At 41.8% G+C, this 27,124-nt stretch overlaps 1 protein-coding gene across 8 annotated transcripts in view; it reads right to left on the bottom strand.

Moving 5' to 3' along the window:
* Positions 1-27,124, bottom strand: part of cdon (cell adhesion associated, oncogene regulated) — a 382,189-nt gene that overhangs the window by 108,599 nt on the left and 246,466 nt on the right. For all 8 annotated transcript variants that reach the window (XM_060923511.1, XM_060923509.1, XM_060923515.1 and 5 more), the window contains 6 exons: positions 21,569-21,715; positions 21,334-21,477; positions 20,929-21,219; positions 20,487-20,756; positions 3,552-3,832; positions 2,610-2,784 (listed from right to left, as the gene is read on the bottom strand). In XM_060923511.1, coding sequence (XP_060779494.1) covers positions 2,610-2,784; positions 3,552-3,832; positions 20,487-20,756; positions 20,929-21,219; positions 21,334-21,477; positions 21,569-21,715 — 1,308 coding nt within the window. The remainder of the gene's footprint in view (positions 1-2,609; positions 2,785-3,551; positions 3,833-20,486; positions 20,757-20,928; positions 21,220-21,333; positions 21,478-21,568; positions 21,716-27,124) is intronic.

Genomic DNA, 27,124 nt, shown 5'->3' with positions numbered 1-27,124 from the left:
CATACAGGCATGCTTCTGTATTGGAAATCACAAAATGGGCTCAGGAATATTTCCAGAGAACATTATCTGTGAACGCAATTCACCGTGCCATCCGCCGTTGCCAGCTAAAACTCTATATTTCAAAGAAGAAGCCGTATCTAAACATGATCCAGAAGCGCAGACGTCTTCTCTGGGCCAAGGCTCATTTAAAATGGACTGTGGCAAAGTGGAAACCTGTTCTGTGGTCAGATAAATCAAAATTTGAAGTTATTTATGGAAATCAGGGATGCTGTGTCATTCGGACTAAAGAGGAGAAGGACGACCCAAGTTGTTATCAGCGCTCAGTTCAGAAGCCTGCATCTCTGATGGTATGGGGTTGCATTAGTGCGTGTGGCATGGGCAGCTTACACATCTGGAAAGACACCATCAATGCTGAAAGGTATATCCAGGTTCAACAGCAACATATGCTCCCATCCAGACGACGTCTCTTTCAGGGAAGACCTTCCAACATGACAATGCCAAACCACGTACTGCATCAATTACAGCATCATAGCTGCGTAGAAGAAGGGTCCGGGTACTGAACTGGCCAGCCTGCAGTCCAGATCTTTCACCCATAGAAAACATTTGGCACACCATAAAACGGAAGATACGACAAAAAACACCTAAGAGAGTTGAGCAACTAGAATCCTACATTAGACAAGAATGTGTTGAATGAATCCTAGAGTCCTACATTAGACAAGAATGACTTGTCTCCTCAGTCCCCAGACGTTTACAGACTGCTGTAAAGAGAAAAGGGGATGTCTCACAGTGGTAAACATGGCCTTGTCCCAACTTTTTTGAGATGTGTTGTCATGAAATTTAAAATCACCTAATTTTTCTCTTTAAATGATATTTTCTCAGTTTAAACATTGGATATGTCATCTATGTTCTATTCTGAATAAAATATGGAATTTTGAAACTTCCACATCATTGCATTCCGTTTTTATTTACAATTTGTACTTTGTCCCAACTTTTTTGGAATCGGGGTTGTAAATAAATAAATAAATTACACCCCGTGCTGCATCATGACAGACCGACTGCACTGATTCAGTTACAGGTTGCCAGGTCTACATAAAACACCCACAAACTACACACCAAACAATAATTTTAAACTCAAACATTATCCTGCGTGTCATGACGCAGCACACATTTTTTTTAAACCTAGAGGTGGACGATATAACAAAAAAAAGGAAAAAAAACCCCTGATATCTAAATATTCTCAAACACAGTACTGTTCAAAAGTCTTGGCACCCTATTGTTTTCTTCATACAAACTTTGTTATAGATTTCTATTTTATGATTTCTACATAATCGAGTAATGAACCTACAGTCTGAAAGAGTTCTACACAAACACACTGAACTTTACAACAGCTGCATGCATGTGAATTGGAAATAAATCGACGAAGGCAGGAAAAACTATTTTGGATAAAACTGTTATTGTCCGTTACAAGTAAAAAGTAACCAATAACCAAACTTGATAATAAACTTAATCAACAACCAAACTTCAACTCAATGTGTGATCTTCATTTTGTGTTGCAATTCACAACTATTCTATGGTTTTCCTAAAAAAGAAAAAAAAAGAAAAAAGTATTACTCGCAAAATAGGGGGCAAGTGATAATATTGGGGGTAAAGTGGAAATTAACCCCCACTTGGCCCCAAGGGAAAGTGGGTTTAAAAGTTAATGTCAAGCCCTGTAGATAACTCGAAGCAATGTGTTATGGTCATTGATTAGAGGGAGAGCTCTTCTATTGTTAGATTTGCATCACATCCACAAGCTGCTGGCTTAGTTTAAAGAAAATGTCTTGCAAATAAACAAGTTGAGCTAAAAGTCAGTCTTTATGTCTGTCCTTTAAAAAAATAAAGCTGCATGTTGAATTTGTTCTTAATGATATAACCACTAAAGTGATGAAAATACAAAATTTTTGTCAGGGAGCCTGCCATAACTCCATTGGTCATTTTCTGCGAGCACAGCGAAGGTGTACAAGTGCATACTATACTAGTGTCAGTGGGGCAAAATATTCTGTCAGGGATGGTTGGAGACGGATGAAAGTGCCCGTTTGATGCGTGACACAGTATCCTGTCATGAAGAACCCTATATCACACATCACCACCCTCGTTTTCTTCTCCTAATACATCCATATATCTGGCTAATCCAGTATGGTCATGCCAGGGGAAATGGCCCTGCCCGGGGAAATGGCCCAACGGACTGATGTTACAACTTTAACATGCTTTTTAAGCTAAAGTCCGCTTAATTTTTTCATCGAGAACATCGTGTATTAATGTAGAATGATAAAATTTCATAACCACGTAATTTCAAAATTTCCTGGTTAATCACTTTAAAAGGTGGGCAAAAGAGTGAACTCCTAAAGGTGCATTTCAAAGTATAGTGAAAAAAGCAGAGAAATGCAGTTAACGACTGAAATTTGTGAAATCATGATACCCTACTGTTTCAAATGTCACATTTACCGGTAACAGTAAATTATGAGTAACTGGAACAACCCTAGTTTGGACCAGTCCACCAAACACCCACCAGTCAAGAGCTGTGAGAAATTAAGTCAGTGAGTGAATGTATGAATTGGTGTAATCCTCACCCCTTCCTGTTCGAAAGGTAAGCATGGCAGGTTGGCCCTCACCAGCACTGCTGCGTGCTACCATCAGCACCTCATACAGGCTGGAAGGCTCTAAATCTGACAGGGGGAGGCTCCTTTCACTACCTGGAACTCGTACTGTTTGCCAACTGCCCACCACATTGCCCATCTCATCCACCTATAGCAACATGCAAACACAAACAGAGGCTGGTGGTTATCTATCAGCATGCTTCAGCAGATTGCAAAGTCAGAGAAAATAGAAAGTTAAATACCAAAATGAACAAACAAGCTGATGTTGGCTATTTGGATTTCAGTCTGTCTTTGTCCCCTGCCACCTTTAATTTACCCATTTTTGTTATCATTTTCCCTCAGAAGGATGACAATTTGGTAGTGCCAGAACAGGTCTCTGAGGACTTTTTTTTTTCATTTACCTGATACTAAGCAGATGACAAAAGTGTTTGGTCAATGGTGATCTCATGTAGGCCTTTCCTACTTTAATAACTACAAAAAAGCTTTAAAAGGTATAGCTGTGAAGATGCCCAATTTTCCATAATTGTCTTCCTGCTTAAAATGATGTTAAGATGGACATAATGATTCTCATTCAGCAACTATGCATAAAGAGAAGAAAATTGTTGGCATCACAAATGTTCACACAGTTAAAACAAAAACATTGGACAGGAGTGTAAAATGCACATAATGAGTAGCTGTATGTTTGAGGGTAGTACTGACACTCAGTATCAAATCACAAATCAGTGCATCGTTATGTCAGATATTCCTCAACCAGATGAACACACTGCAATGTTACCAAGTATATTTCAATCATTATAGAGCAGGCAGGTTCTTGAAAAGTGAATGTGTCAGTATAAATCACTAATATGCAAGGATAAACATTTCTAAGAATGGCTTCCAAAGAGCACTTCCCAATAAAGTGAAGATTTGAATCACCTTGCGATATTTAACAAAGTAGGCATTGATTGGTCTGCCCCAGTCTTGCCCTGGCCGCCACTCGAGATCATATGCATCAGGTCTATGTGTTTGTGGTGGACTGATAATGATCGGAGCCTCTGGAGTGGGATTGTCACTGGTCTTCTCTGTGAATGAACCTTTGGCATCACCAAGCCCATCCTCCAAAAGCAGGAACAGCCCATCTCCTTCATCACTCTGAACTGGTTGGACAGTTGGTTGTGTGTCCATAGTAGCAGCAGTGATGGAACTGGACTGAGGTTCTGTCAAAACAGTTGTTTTGGAGTTCATTTTTTCATAGACTGAGATGTGGATTTTTAAAAAAATTGTGTTTAATATCTAATGATTTCTGAAAACAGTGGTAATTTGAGTAGCCCTTGAAGCATCATGCCATTTTCACACAAAGAGCAAACAACATTTTCAGCAGTTTTCCTTAATATGCTGTACTTGAACAGCAAAACTAGATCTTTAGTAGTGAAATTGTACTAATAGTACTGAACACACTGTCTCGAAACATTGCGTCTATATTACCTGAAATAATGTGAGTAAACCACAGAGCAAAGGATGCCACTAAAAGTTTTATTGCAACAGGAGACCATGCTGGAAATTTTAATACTAATATGGAATTGTACCAATCTACATTGTAAAACACAGTGACAAGGAGTTGAACTGACCTAAAACATCATCAGATTTTCACACAAGTCCTAAAAGCAAATAAAGAGAACCCAGTTAAACAAATGACACAAAAATATGAAACTTGGTCATTTATTTATTGAGGAAAATGATCCAATATTACATATCTGTGAGTGGCAAAAGAATGTTAACCTCAAGGATTAGCAGTTAATTTGAAGGTGAAATTAGAGTCAGGAGTTTTCAATCAATGGGATGGCAATCAGGTGTGAGTGGGCACCCTGTTTTATTTAAAGAACAGGGATCTATCAAAGTCTGATCTTCACAACACATGTTTGTGGAAGTGTATCATGGCACAAACAAAGGAGATTTCTGAGGACCTCAGAAAAAGCGTTGTTGATGCTCATCAGGCTGGAAAAGATTACAAAACCTTCCTGAAAGAGTTTGGACTCCACCAATCCACAGTCAGACAGATTGTGTACAAATGGAGGAATTTCAAGACCATTGTTACTATCCCCAGGAGTGGTCGACCAACAAAGATCACTCCAAGAGCAAGGTGTGTAATAGTCGGCGAGGTCACAAAGGACCCCAGGGTAACTTCTAAGCAACTGAAGGCCTCTCTCACATTGGCTAATGTTAATGTTCATGAGTCCACCATCAGGAGAACACTAAACAACAATGGTGTGCATGGCAGGGTTGCAAGGAGAAAGCCACTGCTCTCTAAAAAGAATACTGCTGCTCGTCTGCAGTTTGCTAAAGGTCACGTGGACAAGCCAGAATGCTATTGGAAAAATGTTTTGTGGATGGATGAGACCAAAATAGAACTTTTTGGTTTAAATGAGAAGTGTTATGTTTGGAGAAAGGAGAAAACTGCATTCCAGCATAAGAAGCTTATCCCATCTGTGAAACATGGTGGTGGTACAAGCATGGTTTGGGCTTGTTTTGCTGCATCTGGGCCAGGATGGCTTGCCATCATTGATGGAACAATGAATTCTGAATTATACCAGTGAATTCCAGGGTGTACCCCGCCTTTCACCTGTAGTCAGCTGGGATAGGCTCCAGCTTGCCTGCGACCCTGTAGAACAGGATAAAGCGGCTACAGATAATGAGATGAGATGAGATGAGATGAGACGAGACCAGCGAATTCTAAAGGAAAATGTCAGGACATCTGTCCATGAACAGAATCTCAAGAGAATGTGGGTCATGCAGCAAGACAATGACCCTAAGCACACAAGTTGTTCTGCCAAAGAATGGTTAAAGAAGAATAAAGTTAAATGTTTTGGAATGGCCAAGTCAAAGTCCTGATCTTAATCCAATCGAAATATTGTGGAAGGACCTGAAGTGAGCAGTTCATGTGAGGAAACCCACCAACATTGAAGGTGTTCTGTATAGAGGAATGGGCTAAAATTCTTCCAAGCTAGTGTGCAGTACTGATCAACAGTTACCGGAAACATTTCGTTGCAGTTTAGTTGCACAAGGGGGTCACACCAGATACTGAAAGCAAAGGTTCACATACTTTTGACACTCACAGATTTGTAATTGTAGCGAGATTCAAGTGTGGGTGGAGCACAGAAGTACGGCAGGCAGCTGTTTACGTTGAAGAGGGGTTTTATTCAAATAGCTTTTCAGCATAGGGCTCCAAAAAACTCGCACTCTCTCACACACACATACAGGCCGTCAACGAGCCTTCGGCGCCAACCTCCCCTTCTCGCTCTCCTTTTATCGGGCACGGTCACTGAAGGAGACACAAACACACGTTAATTGACAACAGGTGTAGTGACACGACCACTCACCTTCCCTGACTCCGCCCTCCATTCACAGACCGACGCTCGACCACGCCCCCACTGCCACATATCCCCACCGCCCGACTCAGGCCGGGGAGCCGTCTGGCATGAAGCTGACCCCCCTCCCAACAAGAGAGGAAGTCCGCAACCACCATCTGCGCCCCTGGCCTGTGGACCACCTCGAATTTAAAAGGCTGGAGTGCAAGATACCAATGGGTGATCCACGCATTGGCATCCTTCATGAGGTGGAGCCACTGGAGGGGCATGTGGTCCAAACAGAGGATGAAAGGGCGCCCCATCAGGTAGTACCGGAGAGCGAGGACCACCCACTTGATGGCTAGGCACTCTTTTTCAATCGTGCTGTACCTGCCCTCTCGCATCGACAGCTTTCGGCTAATGTACAGCACAGGACGCTCCTCCCCCTCCACTTTCTGGGACAGAACGGCCCCCAGCCCTCTGTCCGACGCATCTGTCTGCAAAATAAAGGGGAGAGAAAAGTCAGGGGAGCGTAACAGTGGCCCCCCACATAGTGCAGCCTTTACCCTAGAGAAAGCCTGTTGGCATTGCTCCATCCACTGGACCGGATCTGGTGCTCCCTTTTTAGTGAGATCCATCAGCAGGCTGGTGATGTCCGAATAATTAGGTATGAACCTACGATAGTCACCAGCCAGCCCCAGGAACTGTCTCACCCCCGTTTTAGTCTTGGGCCTCGGGCAGGCCGCAATCACTGCTGTCTTATTAATTTGGGGACGCCCCTGCCCATGGCCTAAGTGGAAACCCAGATACCGTACTTCCACCTGCCCAATCGCACATTTCTTTGGGTTGGCTGTGAGACCCGTCCGCCTCAGCAACTTTAGGACGGCCCTACTGGTGCTGCGGCCAGTCAATACTATAGATAATAATGTCATCCAGATACGCGGCTGTGTAGGTGGCGTGGGGTCGGAGGACCCTGTCCATAAGCTGCTGGAACGTAGTGGGTGCTCCAAACAGCTCAAAAGGAAGTGTGATGAATTGGTGTAAACCAAACAGTGTGGAAAAGGCCGTTTTCTCTTGGGAGAGAGGAGTCAAGGGGATCTGCCAATATCCCTTCATTAAATCCAGTGTCGAATAAAAACGAGCAGCGCTTAATTGATCGAGCAACTCGTCAATACGAGGCATTGGGTACACATCAAATTTAGACACCAAGTTGACGTTCCTATAGTCCACACAGAACCGGACCGACCCATCGGTCTTGGGGACCAGGACCACTGGGCTGCTCCAGTCACTGTGGGACTCCTCGATTATGCCCATTTCGAGCATGGCTTCAAGTTCATCCTGGACCACCTTTTTCTGTGTTTGGGCAGGCAGTAAGGGGTGTCTCAATGTGGTGTTCTATGAGGTGGGTGCGGCCGGGCAGGGGCAAAAACACATCAGAAAATTCTTTATGCAACTGGGCTACCTCCGTGAGCTGGGTCAGGGAGAGGTGGTCTCCACAGGGGACTGGAGCGGTGGGCAATGTCAATTTTCTTTTTTGAACCTCCGTCCCCAGCTCTGCCATCTCTGAAATTACCGACACCAATGCCACGGGGACCTCCTCATTCCAACATTTTAACAGATTGAGGTGGTAAATCAGTAATGCCCCACCCCTGTCCGTTCGCCTCACCTCATAGTTGACGTCCCAGACTCGCCGTGTGACCTCGAAGGGCCCTTGCCACTTGGTGACCAATTTGGAGCTCGATGTGGGCAACGATATGAGTACTTTGTCTCCCGGTGTGAACTCCCAAAGGCACGTGCCCTGTTGTACAGTCGGACTTGATGTTCTTGCACCTGCCGCAAATTCTCCTGGGTTAAGTGCGTGAGTGTGTGGAGTTTGGCGCGCAGATCAAGAATGTATTGAATTTCGTTCTTACTGGGTGAAGGTCCCTCCTCCCAATTTTTACGTAGCATGTCCAAAATGCCACGCGGCTTATGGCCATATAACAATTCAAATGGTGAAAATCCTGTGGAGGCTTGCAGGAACTCTCGTACTGCAAATAACAGGGGCTCAAGCCACTTATCCCAATTACGTGCATCTTCACTTACGAACTTCTGAATTAGGGTGGCACGGTGGTGTAGTGGTTAGCGCTGTCGCCTCACAGCAAGAAGGTCCTGGGTTCAAGCCCCGGGGCCGGCGAGGGCCTTTCTGTGTGGAGTTTGCATGTTCTCCCCGTGTCCGCGTGGGTTTCCTCTGGGTGCTCCGGTTTCCCCCACAGTCCAAAGACATGCAGGTTAGGTTAACTGGTGACTCTAAATTGACCGTAGGTATGAATGTGAATGGTTGTCTGTGTCTATGTGTCAGCCCTGTGATGACCTGGCGACTTGTCCAGGGTGTACCCCGCCTTTCACCCGTAGTCAGCTGGGATAGGCTCCAGCTTGCCTGTGACCCTGTATTAGGATAAAGCGGCTAGAGATAATGAGATGAATGAGACTTCCGAATTATATTTTTGAAGGTTCCATTAAACCGTTCTACTAAGCCATCCATTTGTGGGTGATAAACGCTGGTGCAGATAGGCTTACTCCCCAGTAACCCATACAGTTTGTGCAGTGTGCATGACATGAATGCAGTGCCTTGGTCTGTCAGGATTTCTTTCGGAATCCCGACCCGGGAAATAAAGCGGAAGAGTGCTTCCGCAATCCTGCGTGCTGAGATATTGCAGAGAGGCACTGCTTCCAGATATTGCGTTGCATAGTCCACCAGAACTAAAATAAAGTGATATCCCTGTGCTGACCGATCTAATGGCCCGACGAGATCCATCCCAATTCTTTCAAATTGGGTCTCGATTAAAGGGAGACGGCGCAAAGGCACTTTTGGAGTGGCCGCGGGATTTACTAATTGGCATTCAAAGCACGCCGCACACCACCGACGGACATCCCCGTGAATCCCTGGCCAATAGAACCGGGCCATTATTCGAGCTAGTGTCTTATCCTGCCCCGAATGTCCAGCCATGGGATTAAACTGAGCCGCTGGGAATATGAATTCCCGGCGGCTCTTTGGAATTAACAACTGTGTTATCTTTTTGTCAGTTTGAGTGTCCTGCGTCACTCGGTATAGCCTATCCTTAATAATAGCAAAGTAGGGGAAGGCCGGCGTCGCATTTGGCTGGAGAATTTGACCATTGATTACTCTCACTTGGTCAAATTCATGCCACAGAGTCCTGTCTCGCGACTGCTCTAACGGGAAATCCCGAAGGGAATCCCCGAGAGAGGGAGGAGGGGCAGAGCGCTCCTCACTCTGCGTATCGCCCTGACGTGGTGCTGACGTAGATGGCTCCGTGACAGCTTCTCCCGCCAACACTATTCCGGGGCTTCCCCTAGCTGACTTACGGCAGGACCCACTCTTCACTATGTGCGTTATCAATTCCTTAAACCCTAGCCAATCAGTCCCCCAAATTAACGAGCGGGTGAGATGAGGGTTAACCGCCACCTTTACACTATGTTTTTCCCCTCAAAATAGAATGTGGATAGACACTAAAGGGTAGTTGTGAACATCCCCATACACACACAACACCTTCACCATTCGTGCTCTCCCCAATGCCTCACCTTGTACCAGGCTTTGGCGGATTGAGGTCTGGTTACAGCCGGAATCCACCAAAGCCTGATACGTATCCCCTTGGACACTTACTGGTATTTGATACGCTCTGGCCCAATCAAGGGCGGTTTCTGGCGCGTCGGGGACCCGGACCACCACGCCCACTTCCATCATGGAACACTGATGTTGGAGATGTCCCAGCTCCCCGCAGCACCAGCACACCGGCCCAGGCTCTCCCTCTGCACCAGTGTTATGGATGTCACTCACCTGACGGGGAGGAGACACAGACAAGGAAGGGGGAAACGGGAGGACACCACGGGTGCGCCGGGCCGGCTGGGGGGCAGCCGGCCCCTTCTTCTGCGGTGGGGGAATGGGGCGAGGACGGGAAGAAGAGGGAGAGGGGGAGAGAGAAGACAGGAGGAGGCACGCCTTCCTGCCATCGGAACTGGCGCCATACGGTCCTCTGCCAGCTCAATCGCCTGGTCCTGCGACGCAGGGTGTTGACACTGGACCCACTCCGCCATTCCTTCCAGAAGTCGCACAATGAATTGCTTCAGTGTCACCCGTTCAATCACTCCCTCGGCGTCACGGTCATCTGCCCTCAGCCACCACCAGCAGGCGTCCCAGAGCTGCTGCCTGAACGTGAACAGCAGGCCGACCTCCTCCAAGCGTAGCGAGTGGAAGCACTGCCGCTGCTGCTCTGGGGAGCGCCCAACATGCTGGAGGATGGCTCTCCGTAGGCCGGCATACACAAGCCGGCTGTCGGTGGGGAGCTGCAGCGCGGCCAGCTGCGCCTTGCCCGTCAGCAGGGGCCAACCCCACCGGCCAACCCCACGCCTCCACTGCCTGCTCGAAGAGCGCAAGGAAGGCTTCCGGGTCGTCATGTGGACCCATCTTCGTTAGGGTGAGGTGGGGAGGGTCCACTCCGGTGGCAGTCGTGGGCTCCGCCGATGCCAGCAGGTGCCAGAACGCCTGGCGGTCTTCGTGTTGGGCCAGCACCAAGGCTTCGAACCATTGATCTTGCTCCTTCCGGAGGGCGACCAGCACTTGATGCTGGTTCTGCTGGGCTGTGGCAAGGGCATGGATGAGGTCCTTGAACGGCGAGGACTCCCTGGGGCTGTTCCCTTCTGTACTCATCCCGGGTTTCGGTACCACTGTAGTGAGATTCAGGTGTGGGTGGAGCCCAGAAGCACGGCAGGCAGCTGTTTATGTTGAAGAGGGGTTTTATTCAAATAGCTTTTTAGCATAGGGCTCCAAAAAACTCGCGCACTCTCACACACACATACAAGCTGTCAACGAGCCTTCGGCGCCGACCTCCCCTTCTTGCTCTCCTTTTATCGGGCGCGGTCACTGAAGGAGACACAAACACACGTTAATTGACAACAGGTGTAGTGACACGACCACTCACCTTCTCTGACTCCGCCTTCCATTCACAGACCGACGTTCGGCCACGCCCCCGCTGCCATAGTAATATTTATTATTAATATCAGTAATATCATTTTCCTCAATAAATAAATGACCAAGTATAATGTTTTTGTCTTATTTGTTTAACTGCGTTCTCTTTATTTACTTTTAGGACTTGTGTGAAAATCTGATGATGTTTTAGGTCGTATTTATGCAGAAATCTAGAAAATTCTAAAGGGTTCACAAACTTTCAAGCACCACTGTATGTATCTACAAGCCAAAAAGAGAAGACTGCTGAATCTGGGTGAGTAAAAAGCAGTATTCAAAATATTTATTTTATTCAGGTAAGGGTGTAGAACTGGACTAAGGCATGATATCTCTGCACATCTTATCTGTCCTGCTTCTGGGTGCATGGCACTGCTTTACTCTACAAAACAAATAGCCTCAGTGCTGGCAAATGTAGAACAAAAGCTGGACCTAAAACAAGTGAGTGCATTTGCATTACCAGAAACAACCAGAGCCCTTAACTAGCTCTACACTCTCACCCTCCATCACAAGGTCCTCATTCACTCCCTTTTCCCCCTCACTTCCTCTCTTTAGCCTGTAGTACAAATTCTCAGTGTATGCAGATGCATAAGAAGAGTGCTGCAGTCAGAATTAATGAATAGAGAGTAGAAAATTGGGGTGTAATGTAACACTATTTATCTGTATCGTTAAAACTGGAAGTGGGTGTTGTCTGTAACCAAAAGGTTTTTTTTGTTTTGTTTTTTTAAATGGAAACCTTACCACTATGCCATGACAACACTGGAAAATACTGAGGGGGGAAAAAGGACTTCTGGAAAATGAAATGATTTTTTACCCATTTTTAACTGCAAAACATAAATGTATTCAGCTTCTTAACGAGATGTCCTGTGGAACTTTCCATCAAGCCTTATACATTCGATCTAATGTGACTGAGTAAGCAAGGTAACTATGTTTCAAAGCAATAATGTCTTTCCTAAATCAAGAAACTGTCATTTGCAGTTTACAACAATAACCATCTAATAATATTTTACCAGATTTACTTCAGTTTCTAAGTGTGTTACATTCTGGAAATATAAGAAAAATTCGATATACACACATGATTAGAATCTACTATAAAGATGAGACATCTTCGCAGCTGCTTCTGCAAATCTAACTGGCATCCTTTTAGCGGCATTGCATTATAATGACTGTAAGACTTCTGAGGAGGTTTTCTTTTAATATCAATTTTGAACAATCATTCAAGAATGATGAAAGGGCAACATAACACACTCAGAGGAAAGACTGATCTGATGCGCATGATTTGGCTAGAGTTGCTCGGATTGACGGGTTGAGAGTAACACTGTCCCTTCTTTCCTGAAAGCATTGTCAATTTTGCTCTCTCTTGACTCCTGAACATGGATGGCTGTGGCAATGTGAGTATTCAAATTTGCAATCACCTGACAATACTGCAAACACTGAGAAAAAAACTCACTTTTTTTGTCCTGCAGAATCTTAGTCCACTGAACTGGGTCCAATATTTTCCCATATAATATTTTATCATGTCAATATCATACCATATCCCATTTATATATGTGAATACAGTTTCAGTGCATCAAAATAACATTAATTTTAGCAATTTTTGCCTCCTTTAGTCTAAAACATCAGATCGATGAGAGCATCTAACTATATGTGCAGATTTAGTAAACTATTAAAAAGACTAATTTAGTCAAATAAAAACTGAATTACAAAAACTTTACATGATTTTGTCTTTGAAACCTTTACATTCATAAAATGTTGCAAAATATGACAACTTTAAAATTATTCAACTCTTGAAAAACTTTTGTCCATAAATTCTAATTTCCACAAACGTGATGGGGCATGACCATAGACTGTAAAAATAATGGACAAAGCCTCTGTGACATTACTCATAGGATTTCTGAAGAGTGGGTCTTTAGCTCAAATAAGGCGGCTACGGGTGTTGCTATCTTGTCAGCGCCAGACTCTGCCTAACTCCCGGCTAGTCCATAAATGGGGAAAGGGGCAGGGATGGTGAAGTCTGGTCGCTGGAATAGTATGGCTGGAACACACCTACTAACCTCGAAGCTAACAAGCTAGCTATGCAAGCTAGCCAACAAGCTACTGGCTAAACTAAAAGAAGCCGCTCCATAAGATACAGACCATAACTTCAAAGGCCACTTTAAAAAAAAAAAAATTAATAAAAATAAAATAATCAGGCGTGTGTCAGTAAATCTGCTGAGAACATTCAGACTACAAACATGGACACTATGAACGACACTCCCCAAGACTCACAGAGCCTTCTGTCTCCAGACTACTGATTACAGCTGACACTCATCTTCCTAATTACCTCTCTTCTTATTTACTCACACTACTCCACTACAAAGTACCGTTCTGCTCTTCACAGTTCATACCAAGCCTTGTTATTTCTGATTGACCTCTTCTGCTCCTCGGACCTGCCTGATCCATCCTGATGCCCTATGTCTGGTCAGAGTCTCATCACATCACTCCTGTGGAAGACGGCCCCAGTCGAAAGTCACACAGTAATGCTCTTATGGCTGAGGACTCCAGTTGACTTGCTAACTTTAGGACTGTAGTTGGAATGAACAGTTTTGCATTCAAGTTTCCATTAATTGAAGAGTTATAACATCAATGAAACTGACCATATTAAAACTGTTAATGTTATAATCATGTTGTCTGTTGTCGCCCTTTTGAGTCTGGTTCCTCTCAAGGTTTCTTCCTCATGTCGTCTAAGGGAGTTTTTCCTTGCCACCGTCACCACAGGCTTGCTCATTGGGGATAGACTAGGGATAAAATTAGCTTATGTTTAAAGTCATTCAAATTCTGTAAAGCTGCTTTGCGACAATGTCTATTGTTAAAAGCGCTATAGAAATAAACTTGACTGACTCTCGTTTTCTGACTCTTGCTCTTCCTTTTCTTGTTTACGTTCTTTGTCTTTCCTCTTCTACGTTGTTTGCCGATTGCCCGACCCTCGCTAGTTCTTTGACTCTGATTTCTGTCTCACGTTTTGGCTTTGACACAGTTTGCACTCCGCTCTCATCTGCACATATATCTGTAAGTGCCTGCACCGTGACGGTGTGTAACTGCCCGATAACATATTTGTTCAAGGAGTGTCATCTTTTCAATCTTAGTTCTTGTTAATAATAATTGTTAATTAAAACAACATTCACAATAATATTTCCTCCAACGTCTTTTTCCCCTGATAGCTTAGATGACTAACGTTAGGTTGGTTAATAGCTAGCTTGCTAGCGATATAGCTAGCTAGGAGTGGCTGAGGTCAATAGCAGCTGTTAGATGGTGATGGTCACATAGCATAGTGTATCTGATGTGAAACAATTGACCAAACCCATGATTTAGTTAAGAGATGTATCGCTTGATGAACGATTGACTGTTGCTATGCAAATCTGAAGATTTATGAATGCATATTATTTCTCCATTACTTGACAAATTCCAAAAATTTTTTAGTCACTCAAGCTGTCAAATTGTCAGTCTGAACCTAATTTACTGAAGGGGAGACCCTGATAAACTTCATCAGCAGTGACTACATAAAAAATATTGAAAGGTAAGTACAAGCTAATAAAGCAAATTAAAGTAATTTACAGGTGTAGTAGTGTGTAAAAGTTGTGTTTGCATGGAAAAGCTCAGACAAAAATTGGCAAGGCTCCATAAATTATTTACATAAATCCATCACCTGTGGTGAATTTGGCTTGAGTTCTGAAGTAATGACGGCTAGTGGCTAACAAGATGACACAAACCCAGCTGGCACTCAAAGCAGCCCTGCCCCTAATTATGCATAAATGTATGGCTCAATATAATTTAAACTGTTATGTTATATAAAAATTCACACACGCACACACCCCATTATACAGTTGTCATGAAGGGGGAAACTAGCTATGGAGACCGAAACTGTTTTTTGTACCAGGCTGTAAACATGTTTGTTTTTGCTGGAAAGTTGGACATTTTAACATGAGGATCTATGGGAATTGACTCGCTTTTGGAGCCAGCCTCAAGTGGCCATTCCAGGAAGTGCAGATTTTAGTACTTCCCCATTGGCTTCACTTTTCAGGACCGGAGGTTGCCACTTGGGCATCACACACACACACACACACACCAAAAAACAAACAAACAACAAAACAAAAAAAAACCTTTTATTTTGGTATGCCTTTACAAAGAGTAGGCCAGGTATTGCACAAAAAGAAGACCTCAAAGTCTTCATGTGACTTTACTGATGCAATGACAAGGTCAGTAGCCCTTTCACATGTTATATGAGCCATGATTAGATAGGTTCAGTTTCAGGTTCAGGAGTTAAGACTTCAAAAAAACCATTAAATGTGCTATTACTATAATAATGTCTGTTTAATCTGAAAAGAGCCTGAAAAGTCAGGTGGTGGCCCAACCATTAAGTTGGATAAAGTAAACATAGAAAACACGTATTTAAACAAATAAGTTCTATGTAAAACTGTACAATTAGGTAAGAACTGTAACAGCTTATGTAATGCATTGTCAGTTTTTATAACATTTTTCTGTCTTTTAATAAAAAATTGGTTGTTAAACATTTTTTAAATGTGGCCATGTGTATGAAACATTATAAGAAATTTTTTTTAAATCATTATTTTTTATTTTTTACAATATTTTATGTAATGCAGACACTAAAATTAATTATACATACTTTCTTTAATAGTAAATAATAATAATAATAATAATAATAATAATAATAATAATAATAATTTTCATTAATGCCACCTGACATTTTCTGGACCAGAACATGAGTGAAGCAGACTTTACTTCACTATAAATAAGACTTTACTTCATTTACTTTATATACTAGGGATGTAACCGAATATAAATACTTTATTATAAATTATGCATGTACTTGTCTCTCTCCTTCACTCTGATTCAAGTCTCATCTCATCTCATTATCTCTAGCCGCTTTATCCTGGTCTACAGGGTCGCAGGCAAGCTGGAGCCTATCCCAGCTGACTATGGGCGAAAGGCGGGGTACACCCTGGACAAGTTGCCAGGTCATCACAGGGCTGACACATAGACACAGACAACCATTCACGCTCACATTCACACCTACGGTCAATTTAGAGTCACCAGTTAACCTAACCTGACTGTGGGGGAAACCGGAGCACCCGGAGGAAACCCACGCGGACACGGGGAGAACATGCAAACTCCGCACAGAAAGGCCCTCGTCGGCCACGGGGCTCGAACCCGGACCTTCTTGCTGTGAGGCGACAGTGCTAACCGCTACACCACCGTGCCGCCCCGATTCAAGTCTTCTTTATGCCAATTAATGGGGGAATGTTGGGTGTTCCATAAACATGACCAGTAGGAGACTGCCATGACATCTGGCAGAGAAAGCAAAAGGGAGAGTAAGAAAGTGAGGGAGTGGAGAGAGAAACCAGTGTACAGTGAATGGGTTCTTAAATCACTTCCACTCATGCACAATCAGCAATCTTTGACTTATTCGGACGCATGCTCCTCAGAGGTCTTACAGATGTACTTCACAGCATGCACTGTGCACACAGTCTTAAATAAAATGAGTGGACTGGCCTTTGAGATGAAGCGAGTGGCAGTGTGGCCAGCCAATACCCCATCCACACTCGCACTGAAAACTATTTATAGTGGTAAATAATGTTGTAATGGCATCGTGTGGGGATGTGAGGAAAATTGTCAAGTCAAAATGTTTATCTATCTCCTGATGACCTAATAACATTAAGGATAATCTTTTGCCATGGGTCCTTTGGGAACTGGAAGAATTGGATTAACATGTGACTGGTCATGACATTCATTGTTTTCCACAGGTCTAAAATATATTTGTGGTGGTAGTCAGCACAAAGGGCCAGCATTACCTGCCAGCACAAAAAAATGGTCGACTACATGTGATTTTGGATTGCAATGGGCCTTTCTGTGCGGAGTTTGCATGTTCTTCCCATGTCCGCATGGGTTTCCTCCGGGTACTCCGGTTTCCCCCACAGTCCAAAGACATGCAGGTTAGGTTAACTGGTGACTCTAAATTGATCGTAGGTGTGAATGTGAGTGTGAATGGTTGTCTGTGTCTATGTGCCAGCCCTGTGATGACCTGGCGACTTGTCCAGGGTCTACCCCGCCTTTCACCCGTAGTCAGCTGGGATAGGCTCCAGCTTGCCTGCGACCCTGTAGAACAGGATAAAGCGGCTACAGATAATGAGATGAGATGAGATGGAATCTGTTCCACTCACGCTGCTTGTGAATCATGCATGTTATCATGCATGAAGGAAAAGAAATATAATTTGATTTTAAATTTTGTATCTGAAATTTAACCACTACTGTAATGTTCCCTAGACACTTTGATGGCTGAAGTCATCAAACCGGCCACGTAACTGTAGTGACATGCCAAAATGGATGGATGGATCTGCGATTTCTGATAATAAAAACAAAGATGGCCTCTTAATTTCTGTTACTGACATGAAAATAGAATAACCAAATGTACACGGACCATTTATCAAAAGAATATTATCAGTTAAATAGGTGATGGAAAAAAGCACTATCACAAATCTGAACATGCTGAGTGGACTCAAGCACTCCATGTTGTCATGGTAATGTTGACAAGAATACAAAGTGCATACTGATTAAGACTGCCTACAGTGTGAAAGGTCTCCGTTCATGTGGTCAGCTATTTGGCCAATCATTCCAGCACAACACAGATCCTTTTAGAGATACAGTACATCCATCCATTATCTATACTGCTTATCTGTCAGGGTTATGGGGGAATCTGGAGCCAATCCCAGCTGACTTCAGGAGAGAGGTGGAGTACACCTTGGGTAGGTTGTCAATCGATCACAGGGCTGATACAGTACATTATTTTCATTATTATTTATCTATTGCTCATAGAACATTCTTGTTCTTCATACTCATTTGCTAAAATGGGTCGCCAAATATACTTACATTGTTGGCGGTGATGTGAATGATGATATAGTGATATTGCGACAGAACTACTGACACTACTCAAAAGCAACGAGTGGAAATAAGGAAGGAAAAAGAAAGAAAGGAAGGAAAAAAAACATTGTATTGTAGAAATACTTTTTTGCAAAGCAAAAATGTTATAAATAGCTTTTTCTTGAAAAAAAATTCTAATTCAGAAACAGGAAGAGAACTCTCTCAGCAGAGACACCTCAACCGTCAATATGTTGCTAACTAACTCGCTAATGTCTTAGTTTGGGCTTTTCACAAAAATATGGACTTGCCACCTCGTGAATTATACACGTCATATCCGGTATCGCATGTTTTACACATCTCACGGAGGTTTGCTCTCTGCAGCAAGGGTGAGACGGCCCCTTTAACAGGTTTCATATGTTAAAGGGATTGGCTGACAACTGTCATTACAGGACTGGCCCAACCTCGCCGTATACACAGCTTTCTGAAGTCTTGTGAGGAAGTCTTTCCTAAATAAACCCAAAGAGCATGATATTTCATCTATGAGGAGTCAGATACTGGACACATTATCAGATACTGTATATTACTGCACCAATTTACGTGTGTATATGAGTGTTTAGTCTACATCTAGTTCTTATCTAGAGTGTTTATACTGTTTATATTGTTTGAGTGTTTAGTCTTTGTCTAGTTCTTTTCTAGTGTTTACACTGTTTATATTGTCTGAGTGTTTAGTCTATGTCTAGTTCTTATCTAGTGTTTATACTGTTTATATTGTTTGTTTGAGTGTTTAGTCTATGTCTAGTTCTTATATAGAGTGTTTATACTGTTTATATTGTTTGTTTGTTTTTTCAATTATTCAATTTTTATTTATTGCATTTGCTGTTTGCACCGTGGGTCAGAGAGGACTGAAATTTCATCTGTGCTGTATGTCGAGCATGTATAGCATATTTGACAATAAAGTTGACTTGACTTGACTTATCCATGACGTTCTGTTCAGGGACAGCATGGTGGCACAGTCAACAGTGATGTCTCCACACAGCTTCAGGACCCCCAGTTTGTTCCTCACCTCCATTTACTATCTGTGCAAAGATTCCACGATGTCCTTATGGGTTTCCTCCAGGTTCTCCGATTTCCTCCTTCCTTCCAAGACACATGCAGGTAGATGTGCTGGCTATGCTAAATTGTTGCTAGGTCTAAATGAGTGTATAAATGAGTGAACACTGTGCCTGATAAACTGGAATGTGTACATCTCCATCACACCCAGTGTTCCCAGGATTTCTTGATCAACCACAACCTTGACCAGGATAAAGTGGTTACTAAATATGGATGCATGTATGAATGTTCTGTTCACTACTGAACAATGATGTGATGCAGGTTATCACTGTGCAATCATGGCCTAAAGTTTAGAGAAGCAGCTTTGGGACCAAAAGTTTGCCAGTTAGATTCCCTGGACCAGCAGAAAAATGTGTGGGTGGGGGGAGTGAATGAACAGTACTTTCCCCTCCCCTCAAGGGCACCTAAAGCCCCTGGGCACTGCAGTGCAACTGTGTGTGCGTGTTCACTTCTTCAGATGGGTTAAACGCACAGAAAGAATTTCAATGTGCTCTAATATATATGTGACAAATAAAGGCTTCTTCTTATTGTCTGTGCATTCCAGAGCAATACAACACTAAATGTTATTTTAAACTACTCTTTTTTTGGACACAAGCTCAAACTATTTTGGTATTGTTCCTGTTTCAGTGGAAAAAAAACTGAGCAGTGTTTTAAATAGCAGAACATACAGTTTGAGCTAGACAACAAACTATTACTTTTAGGCACATTTTTGAGGCTGCAACAATAGCGCTACCAGACAAGTGACCCTGCAATATTTTTCCATAACACACTCCTGCAGTATGTGAGATGAACAACTTTGCATAAACAATCATGATTTTAAGCAGACCTGCATTTTATCAAAACAATTTTCTCTCCGTCATGCAAGCTAGGAAAAAACAGCATTTAGAACTGACCTCAGCTGTCTTTTTTCGAATGTAAAGCTTGCATATCTCTGCCTTTATCAATCATACTCAGAAATGTAGGGCAATACTGATAAACAGAGTTGGAGAAGAATAGGGGAGGCTTTGCATGTGTGTATTTGTGTGTGCTTAGGTGTGTGTTAATAAGTAGAAGACCAGGTGTGTTTAATGTTGACAGCTGGGTGGTCTGCTTCTCATCATAACCTTGTGCGGTTACTCCTTACATTCCTCTGTTCAAGAGCTTATCCATGAGAGTACACGCAAAGTTCACTCTCATGGCTCTGGTGCTGCCTGCCAAAGACCTCTCTGCTCCTGCAACCCTCCTCCAGTACTGCTGCAGCCAAAAAGCCTGTCTACATACCCATAATCTTCCTTATAACTCTTCAACAGAGCTTGCCATACTCCCACACCCTTCAAACACGAGTCTTATATCCTTCATTGACACCACAACACATTCAAATATAAATGTGAGAATGCTGTGTCATGAATTTCAAAACAACTTTAGAATGATGATTCTATACAACAAGACTTGATGTCACTATAGGAAACATTTTTATGCTCATGAAAATTAAATAATTCTTACCCAACTTAATGCTAAGTCTTGCAGCTGACTGTGCAGAGCCAATTCTGTTGTCTAGCACACACTGGTACATGCCCTGGTCCTGAGTAGTGACTGAGAAAATACGCAGGCTGGAGTCTGATATCTGGACTCGTGGTGAGGATAAAACTGGGATTGAATTGAAGAGCCAAGTGATGTTAGGAACAGGATTTCCTGAGGTGGTACAACTGAATTGCACCAATGAGCCAGATTTCAGAGTCTGGTCACTCAGACCTCTTATTATAGTAGGAGGCCCTAAGGGAGAAAAAGAAAACAATGATGTTAATGTATCTTGTTTGCATCAAAGTAATGACATAGCAAAAGCTTAGCTGTATTTATATTTATGCACAGTAACCTGTATTTTGACCACCTTTTTGACTCAAGTATGAAATATGAATTTAGTTTAATACTCCATGACTGAACTCACCAAGCACATCCAGAGTATAGTTGGCACTGGCCACAGCACCTTCCTCTACTTGAACAAAGCAAGTGTAATTTCCTCCGTCACTCAGCTGAACATCACTCAGCACCAAATTACTATGCAGAAGTCTCAGTCTGGGAGCTAGAGGCAGCTCTTGGCCATCCTTCAACCATTTAACAACAGGAGAGGGATTTCCTGATACTACACATTCCAGAACCAAGGACATGGACTGTTCCACTGTCAGGCTGATAGAGTTGACTGGATATACTATCCCCATTGAGGTAGGACCATTTGAATCTGTGAAGTGGGAGAGGGGCAAGATAAAAACAAACAACCCATGCATATCAAAACAACCTTATTCATGTTTTCTACAAAGTATCTTTGCAGTAGTGCATTTTTTGCCCAGCTTACTTTTCACTAAGAGCTTTGTGCCATAGGACTCGACCTTGACTTCTCTGGTAACAGGATTATAAGCTCCACATTTATACATGCCCTGATGTTCTGGAGAAACAGAGACTATCTGAAGGTTCCCAGAAGGAAGGATTAAATATTCATCTGAAAAATAAATACAGGTTAATAAAACATTAAAAGTGTGAATGCAGATATTGGAGTTATATTCCTGAATTTCTTGGATATTGTGGTATACCTGTAGATTCCTCGAGCCACTTTCCTCGTATTCTGTAACGCGGTAAAGCTGGGGGATTACTCCAAGGTAGCTGGCACTGAATAACAGCAATATTCCCTTCTTTTTCTACTAAAGACCGCTGATGGGTCTGTCCAAACTCCTTAATATCTAAATGTACAGTAAAACACAGGCCAGTGTAAAATTATAAAATAAAATACATTCAATCTATTAACACAGGACCCACCACAAAAGCCCCTGTCAGTTAAATATTTATTAGAGTGTGGGTAACTGGGAACATGTACTCTCAACTTCATAATAATGCATCATTATCTGCATGACCAATCAGTCTGGCCAGCCCATAGGCAAGTGCTGCACCTAATAACATTCACTTCCTGACCACAGCCCGTGGCACTCCAGAGGAAATCTCCAGGTTAATAAAGGATACTGCTAAAGAGGTGCACAAACTTAAAAAAAAAAACCTTCCTTCCCTTTGTAGCCCTTGATTTGGAGTATTTTTGGCCAGAGTTTTAACAGCTCAGACATAGCCTTCTGTTTTGGGAGTATTTCCATTTTATTCTGAAGTGCATCAAAGATGCACTTCAGAATAAATAGAGTGTTAGTAAATAGTGTTAGTCTACAGGTGCTGGCGCAAAAATGTGTTGCATGTATGAATTTTATGTCATTGTGTGTGGGGGAGGGGGTGTTATACAGTGGATATAAAAAGTGTACACACCCCTTTTCAAATAGCCAGTTCTTGTGATGTAAAAAAAATAAATAAATCGAGCTAATCATTTAAAAAAAATACTTTAAAAAAAAAATCCAATCCTGCATAAATCATCCCAAACCATGTGCCAAAATGGGTTATGGTCTAATGAGACCAAGATAGATTTCCTCTTGCATAATTCTGCAAATGTTGGAAGATATATCTTCCAACATACTGTATATGAATGAGAGAGAGGATATTGCACGGTTGTGCGAAGATATGAAGTTTATCTTTGAGTGGTGAACATATTCACTAGTGAGTGAAGTGAATGAGTAAAAATATTTTCAACATGAGAAGATAAACTTCATATCTTTGTGCCGCTGTGTAATGTTCTTTATATTATATGAACACATACAGAAAAACAAAGCAAAACAAAAAACTGCAAGTTAATGAAAAGAATTTACATTTTGAACCGGTTTGCCATTTTGACAACGCACGTCCAGTTAGTGGGAAAACACTGGGAGTGACGTCATCTGAGTGAAATATAAGAAAATATTTCACCCAGATCCGTGATGTACTTTGGATGAAAAATGTACATTTTTCAACACGAGAAGATAAACTTCATATCTTCAAGCCAACGTGTGATTCTTTTTATTATACAGACACATTCACAAACAAAAAATAATTACATTTATCAAAACAATTCATCGATATTGTCAGTAGTGAAAAATAGAGATTTTGATTCTCCATGTCCCAGATGTAGCACATATGAAAAATATTAGTGGTGTATTTCCCAGTAAAACACTCGTTTCCATTTTATATATATATATATATATATATATATATATATATATATATATATATATATATATACATACACACACACAGTGTCTTGCGAAAGTATTCATCCCCCTTGGTGTTTGTCCAGTTTTGTCGCATTACAAGCTGGAATCAAAATGGATTATGGATTTTCGGGGGGTTAGCACCATTTGATTTACACAACATGCCTACCACTTTAAAGGTGAAATTTTTTATTTATTTATTTATTTATTTATTTATTTTTTTATATTGTGACACAAACAATAATTAGGATGAAAAAACAGAAATCTGGAGTGTGCATAGGCATTCACCCCCAAAGTAAATACTTTGTAGAGCCACCTTTTGCTGCAATTATAGCTGCAAGTTTCTTGGGGTATGTCTCTATTAGCTTAGCACATCTAGCCACTGGGATTTCCCCACAGCATGATGTTGCCAACACCATGCTTCACTGTAGGAATGGTGTTCTCAGGGTGCTGGGAAGTGTTGGGTTTGTGCCACACATGGTGTTTCCCATGATGGCCAAAAAGTTCAATTTTAGTCTCATCTGACCAGAGAATCTTCCTCCATGTGTTTGGGGAGTCTATCACATGCTGTTGGGCAAACTCCAAATGTGTTTTCTTAAGTAATGGCTTTTTTTCTGGCCACTTTTCCATAAAGCCCTGTCCTATGGAGCGTACAGCTTAAAGTGGTCCTATGGACAGATACTCCCATCTTCATTGTGGATCGTTGCAGCTCCTTCAGTGTTATCTTTGGTGTCATTGTTGTATCTCTGATTCATGCCTTCCTTGCCTGGTCTGAGAGTTTTGGTGGGTGGCCAGGTTTGTAGTCATGCTATAATAGATTTAATTTGCTATAATGGATTTATGGTGCTCCATGGGATATTCAAAGTTTGGGATTTTTTTTTTTTATAAGCCAACCCTGATCTATACTTCTCCACAACTTTGTCTCTGACTTGTTTGGAATGCTCCTTGGTTTTCATGTTACTTGCTTAGTAGTGTTGCAGAGTCATGGTCCATCCAGAACAGGTTGATTTAGACAGACATCATGTGACAGATCTTGTGACACTTTCAACTCAGGTGGATCTTAAAGCATATATGCAGAGCCATGGCCTCACTTTTTGTTTATAAATGCCTTGAGACCTCAAGAATGGCACAGGAATAGGTTTAAGCATTAACAATAAATCTATTATCGTCATTTTTACGATTAAAGTGATTTATATAGGTAGCGGTCTGAGTAAATGACCTTGACGTCCGTAACATCACAGCAAGAAGTCTATCGGTCTCATCCCCATTTCCGCGATACTAAAACACAGAGCTGACTGCAACTCCGATCCTCCATTTTGAGCTAATTTATCGCCATGCCATGGAGATGTGTTGCTGGTCGGTACAGCAACATGACAGAAGCTGGATTTAAGTTGCATTCATGGCCCAAGAATGTTCAAACTGCAAAGATTTGGATGCTTTTTGCAAGAAGTTCATGGGCACATTGGGCGGCTATGAAGTGGTCTCTCCTCTGCTCTGCACATTTTACTGAAGACTCGTATGAGACCTCTGATCTGTTGAGGAGCATTGGCTATAAACCCATACTGAAAGAGGGTGCAGTACCAACAATTAAAGAAAACTACAAGAAAAGGAAAGTATTTTTTTATTTTTTTAAAGGAAAGTGAGTTTAGTTGCACCAGTCTTCCCGGAGTGAGCCGAGGGTTGTTGCTAAAACCCAGGATGGAACATTTCACTCGGGCAGTGATCTCCCTGCAGTTGTTGCTAAAACCGGTGACATCCCGTTCCGTCCCGGGTTTTAGTAATTGCCTGAGCCCGGCAGTAATGGTGGAATACACAGTATGAAGAAAACAGTGAATGAGTGGAGCAGCCGTCTTATTTCTAAACTGGATATTGCTGCCATCTCTCCTTTATGTGGAAGAAGTGAATGAATGGAGAACTGAACAAACAACTGAAAGTCAGATTGTTTCAAAAACAATCGGCCTTCATGAAGCAAGAACACAGATGGGTAAGCTCCGACTCTCATTTGGATAAAGAATAAATAAAAATAAATAAAAAATAAACACGTTGTTAACCTGCATTTAGATTAATACATGTAACTTGTGTGTTTAAGTTACCGGTATGAGATTATTTAATTTGCTTCAGAATGTGATTGTCACAGTTCATCTAATTATTTAATTAGCCTTTTACGTTTTATCAGTGAAAATGCATCCATTTACATGTATGTTGCATAAGTTATACCACCTATCCTGTTTTAATGAGAGCCAACCCACAATCAATGAAGTCAAATCAGTCTTAGTTGAGCAAGTCGGTAACGGTATTTCTTACTTTCACCGTAAATTTTTATTTATATGACTTTGGTCTATAGCTGTAAAAGGCCGAGGCCTTAAAACCGGTTACCACTATGACGTCACGCACTCAGGGCTGGCTGGCTCAGCGGGGCAGCTCGAATGCCAACTTTGCAGTCGATTTTAACTCTCAAAAATATATTTTTTTAAATTCCCATTTATGCAGCATACAAGAGTCAAGGATAGAGATACTATCCACTCAGAAATTTATTTAAAATCAAAGGCTCTGCGTATCTCCTTTAAATCAACTAATTATGTGACTTATGAAGTTAATTGGTTGGACCAGCTTTTATTTAGGGGTGTCATATGAAAGGGAGTAAATACCTATGCACATTCCAGATTTCTGTTTTTTCATCTTTATTATTGTTTGTGTCACAATAAAAAAACAATTTGCCTCTTTAAAGTGGTATGCATGTTGTGTAAATCAAATGGTGCTAACCCCCCAAAAATCCATAATCCATTTTAATTCCAGCTTATTGTAAGGTTTTATTCCTTTGTAAGGATAAATAATTGTAAGTATTTACTCTTGACCAAGAAGGCAGTAATTTATTTTGTGACAAAATTGTAAGGCTTTATTCTTAATATTGTTCTGTTCTGTTCTATTTTACTATTTCAGCTAGAAGGCATTGAATTCTTCTGTCTCCTGTGTAACTTGACCAAGTTACTGTGTGACCTTCTGTCTAAGCTAGACACATTGCTCGAGACGTAATATTGATATCTTTTGGAACATTCTATCAAAATATATTGCCCTGTGCTATCTCTGACCTAATGTTGTGCGTAAATGTTGATATCTGTTAGAACATCTGCTAATATGAAATGTATACAGGATATATTTTCAATCACACATACATATTGATGGAATTAAGATGTGTTTTGCTCAGTCCAAGGTTTACTGACCTACGTCATTATACCATCACACCATAGTCTGACATCCTACGACCCACACACACCCACAGCTGCATATCCAACGTGTATTTGGGATTAAAAGTTAGTTTTATAGCTATAAGTGATTTAGGATTGTTAGATTTAACCAGTCTCTTCAGTGTTGAATTTTAAATTGAAATGATTGAATGTTAGATTTAATGTTAGATTTAAAGCTGCATTAAGTGATTCATGTTAGTTTTATAGTTTTATAGATTTATATTAGCCGTATTTCTGCACAAGGTGTTAAGACTTTATGATTTTAATATTTTAGAGCTTACATATACTATAACAGTGATTTTAAACTATTCCTGTGTAACCTGACCTTCATCCAGTGGAGAAGACACTTCTTTGTTAGACTAAACATAGTCTTTGTTTAAAATTGTCATGATTGATCCAAGGTTTCACTCACATACACACGTATAAAACCCCTGTATACTCTCGTCTCAGGGGGGACTTGCGAATAAAGATTGCGAACTAAAGATTGTGGGGTTCCTTTCTTTTTTCTGCGACTCACCCCCAGACGTCTGGGTGACACGAGGGGACTGATCTCGAGATGGTGAGGGCCAGAGATGGAAAAAAACCCTAACACTTATAATGCAACAAAACAGGACAAACACCAAGGGGGATAAATACTTTTGCAAGACTGTATATAATATTTCCATGTTGATAGAGGACTAAGGAAATTTGGCCTCTCTCACCTCATATTTCTACCCCAGTCCAGCTTGAAAGTTCCTACACACTTCAGTCAACTCAAAAATGTACAATTTAAATGGGAAACATGCTT

The sequence above is a fragment of the Neoarius graeffei genome, chromosome 6, assembly GCF_027579695.1.
Source record: "Neoarius graeffei isolate fNeoGra1 chromosome 6, fNeoGra1.pri, whole genome shotgun sequence".
NCBI classification, from domain to species: domain Eukaryota; kingdom Metazoa; phylum Chordata; class Actinopteri; order Siluriformes; family Ariidae; genus Neoarius; species Neoarius graeffei.
The sequence above is the reverse complement of the archived record's forward strand: the minus strand, read 5'-3'. Positions and strand labels throughout refer to the sequence as shown.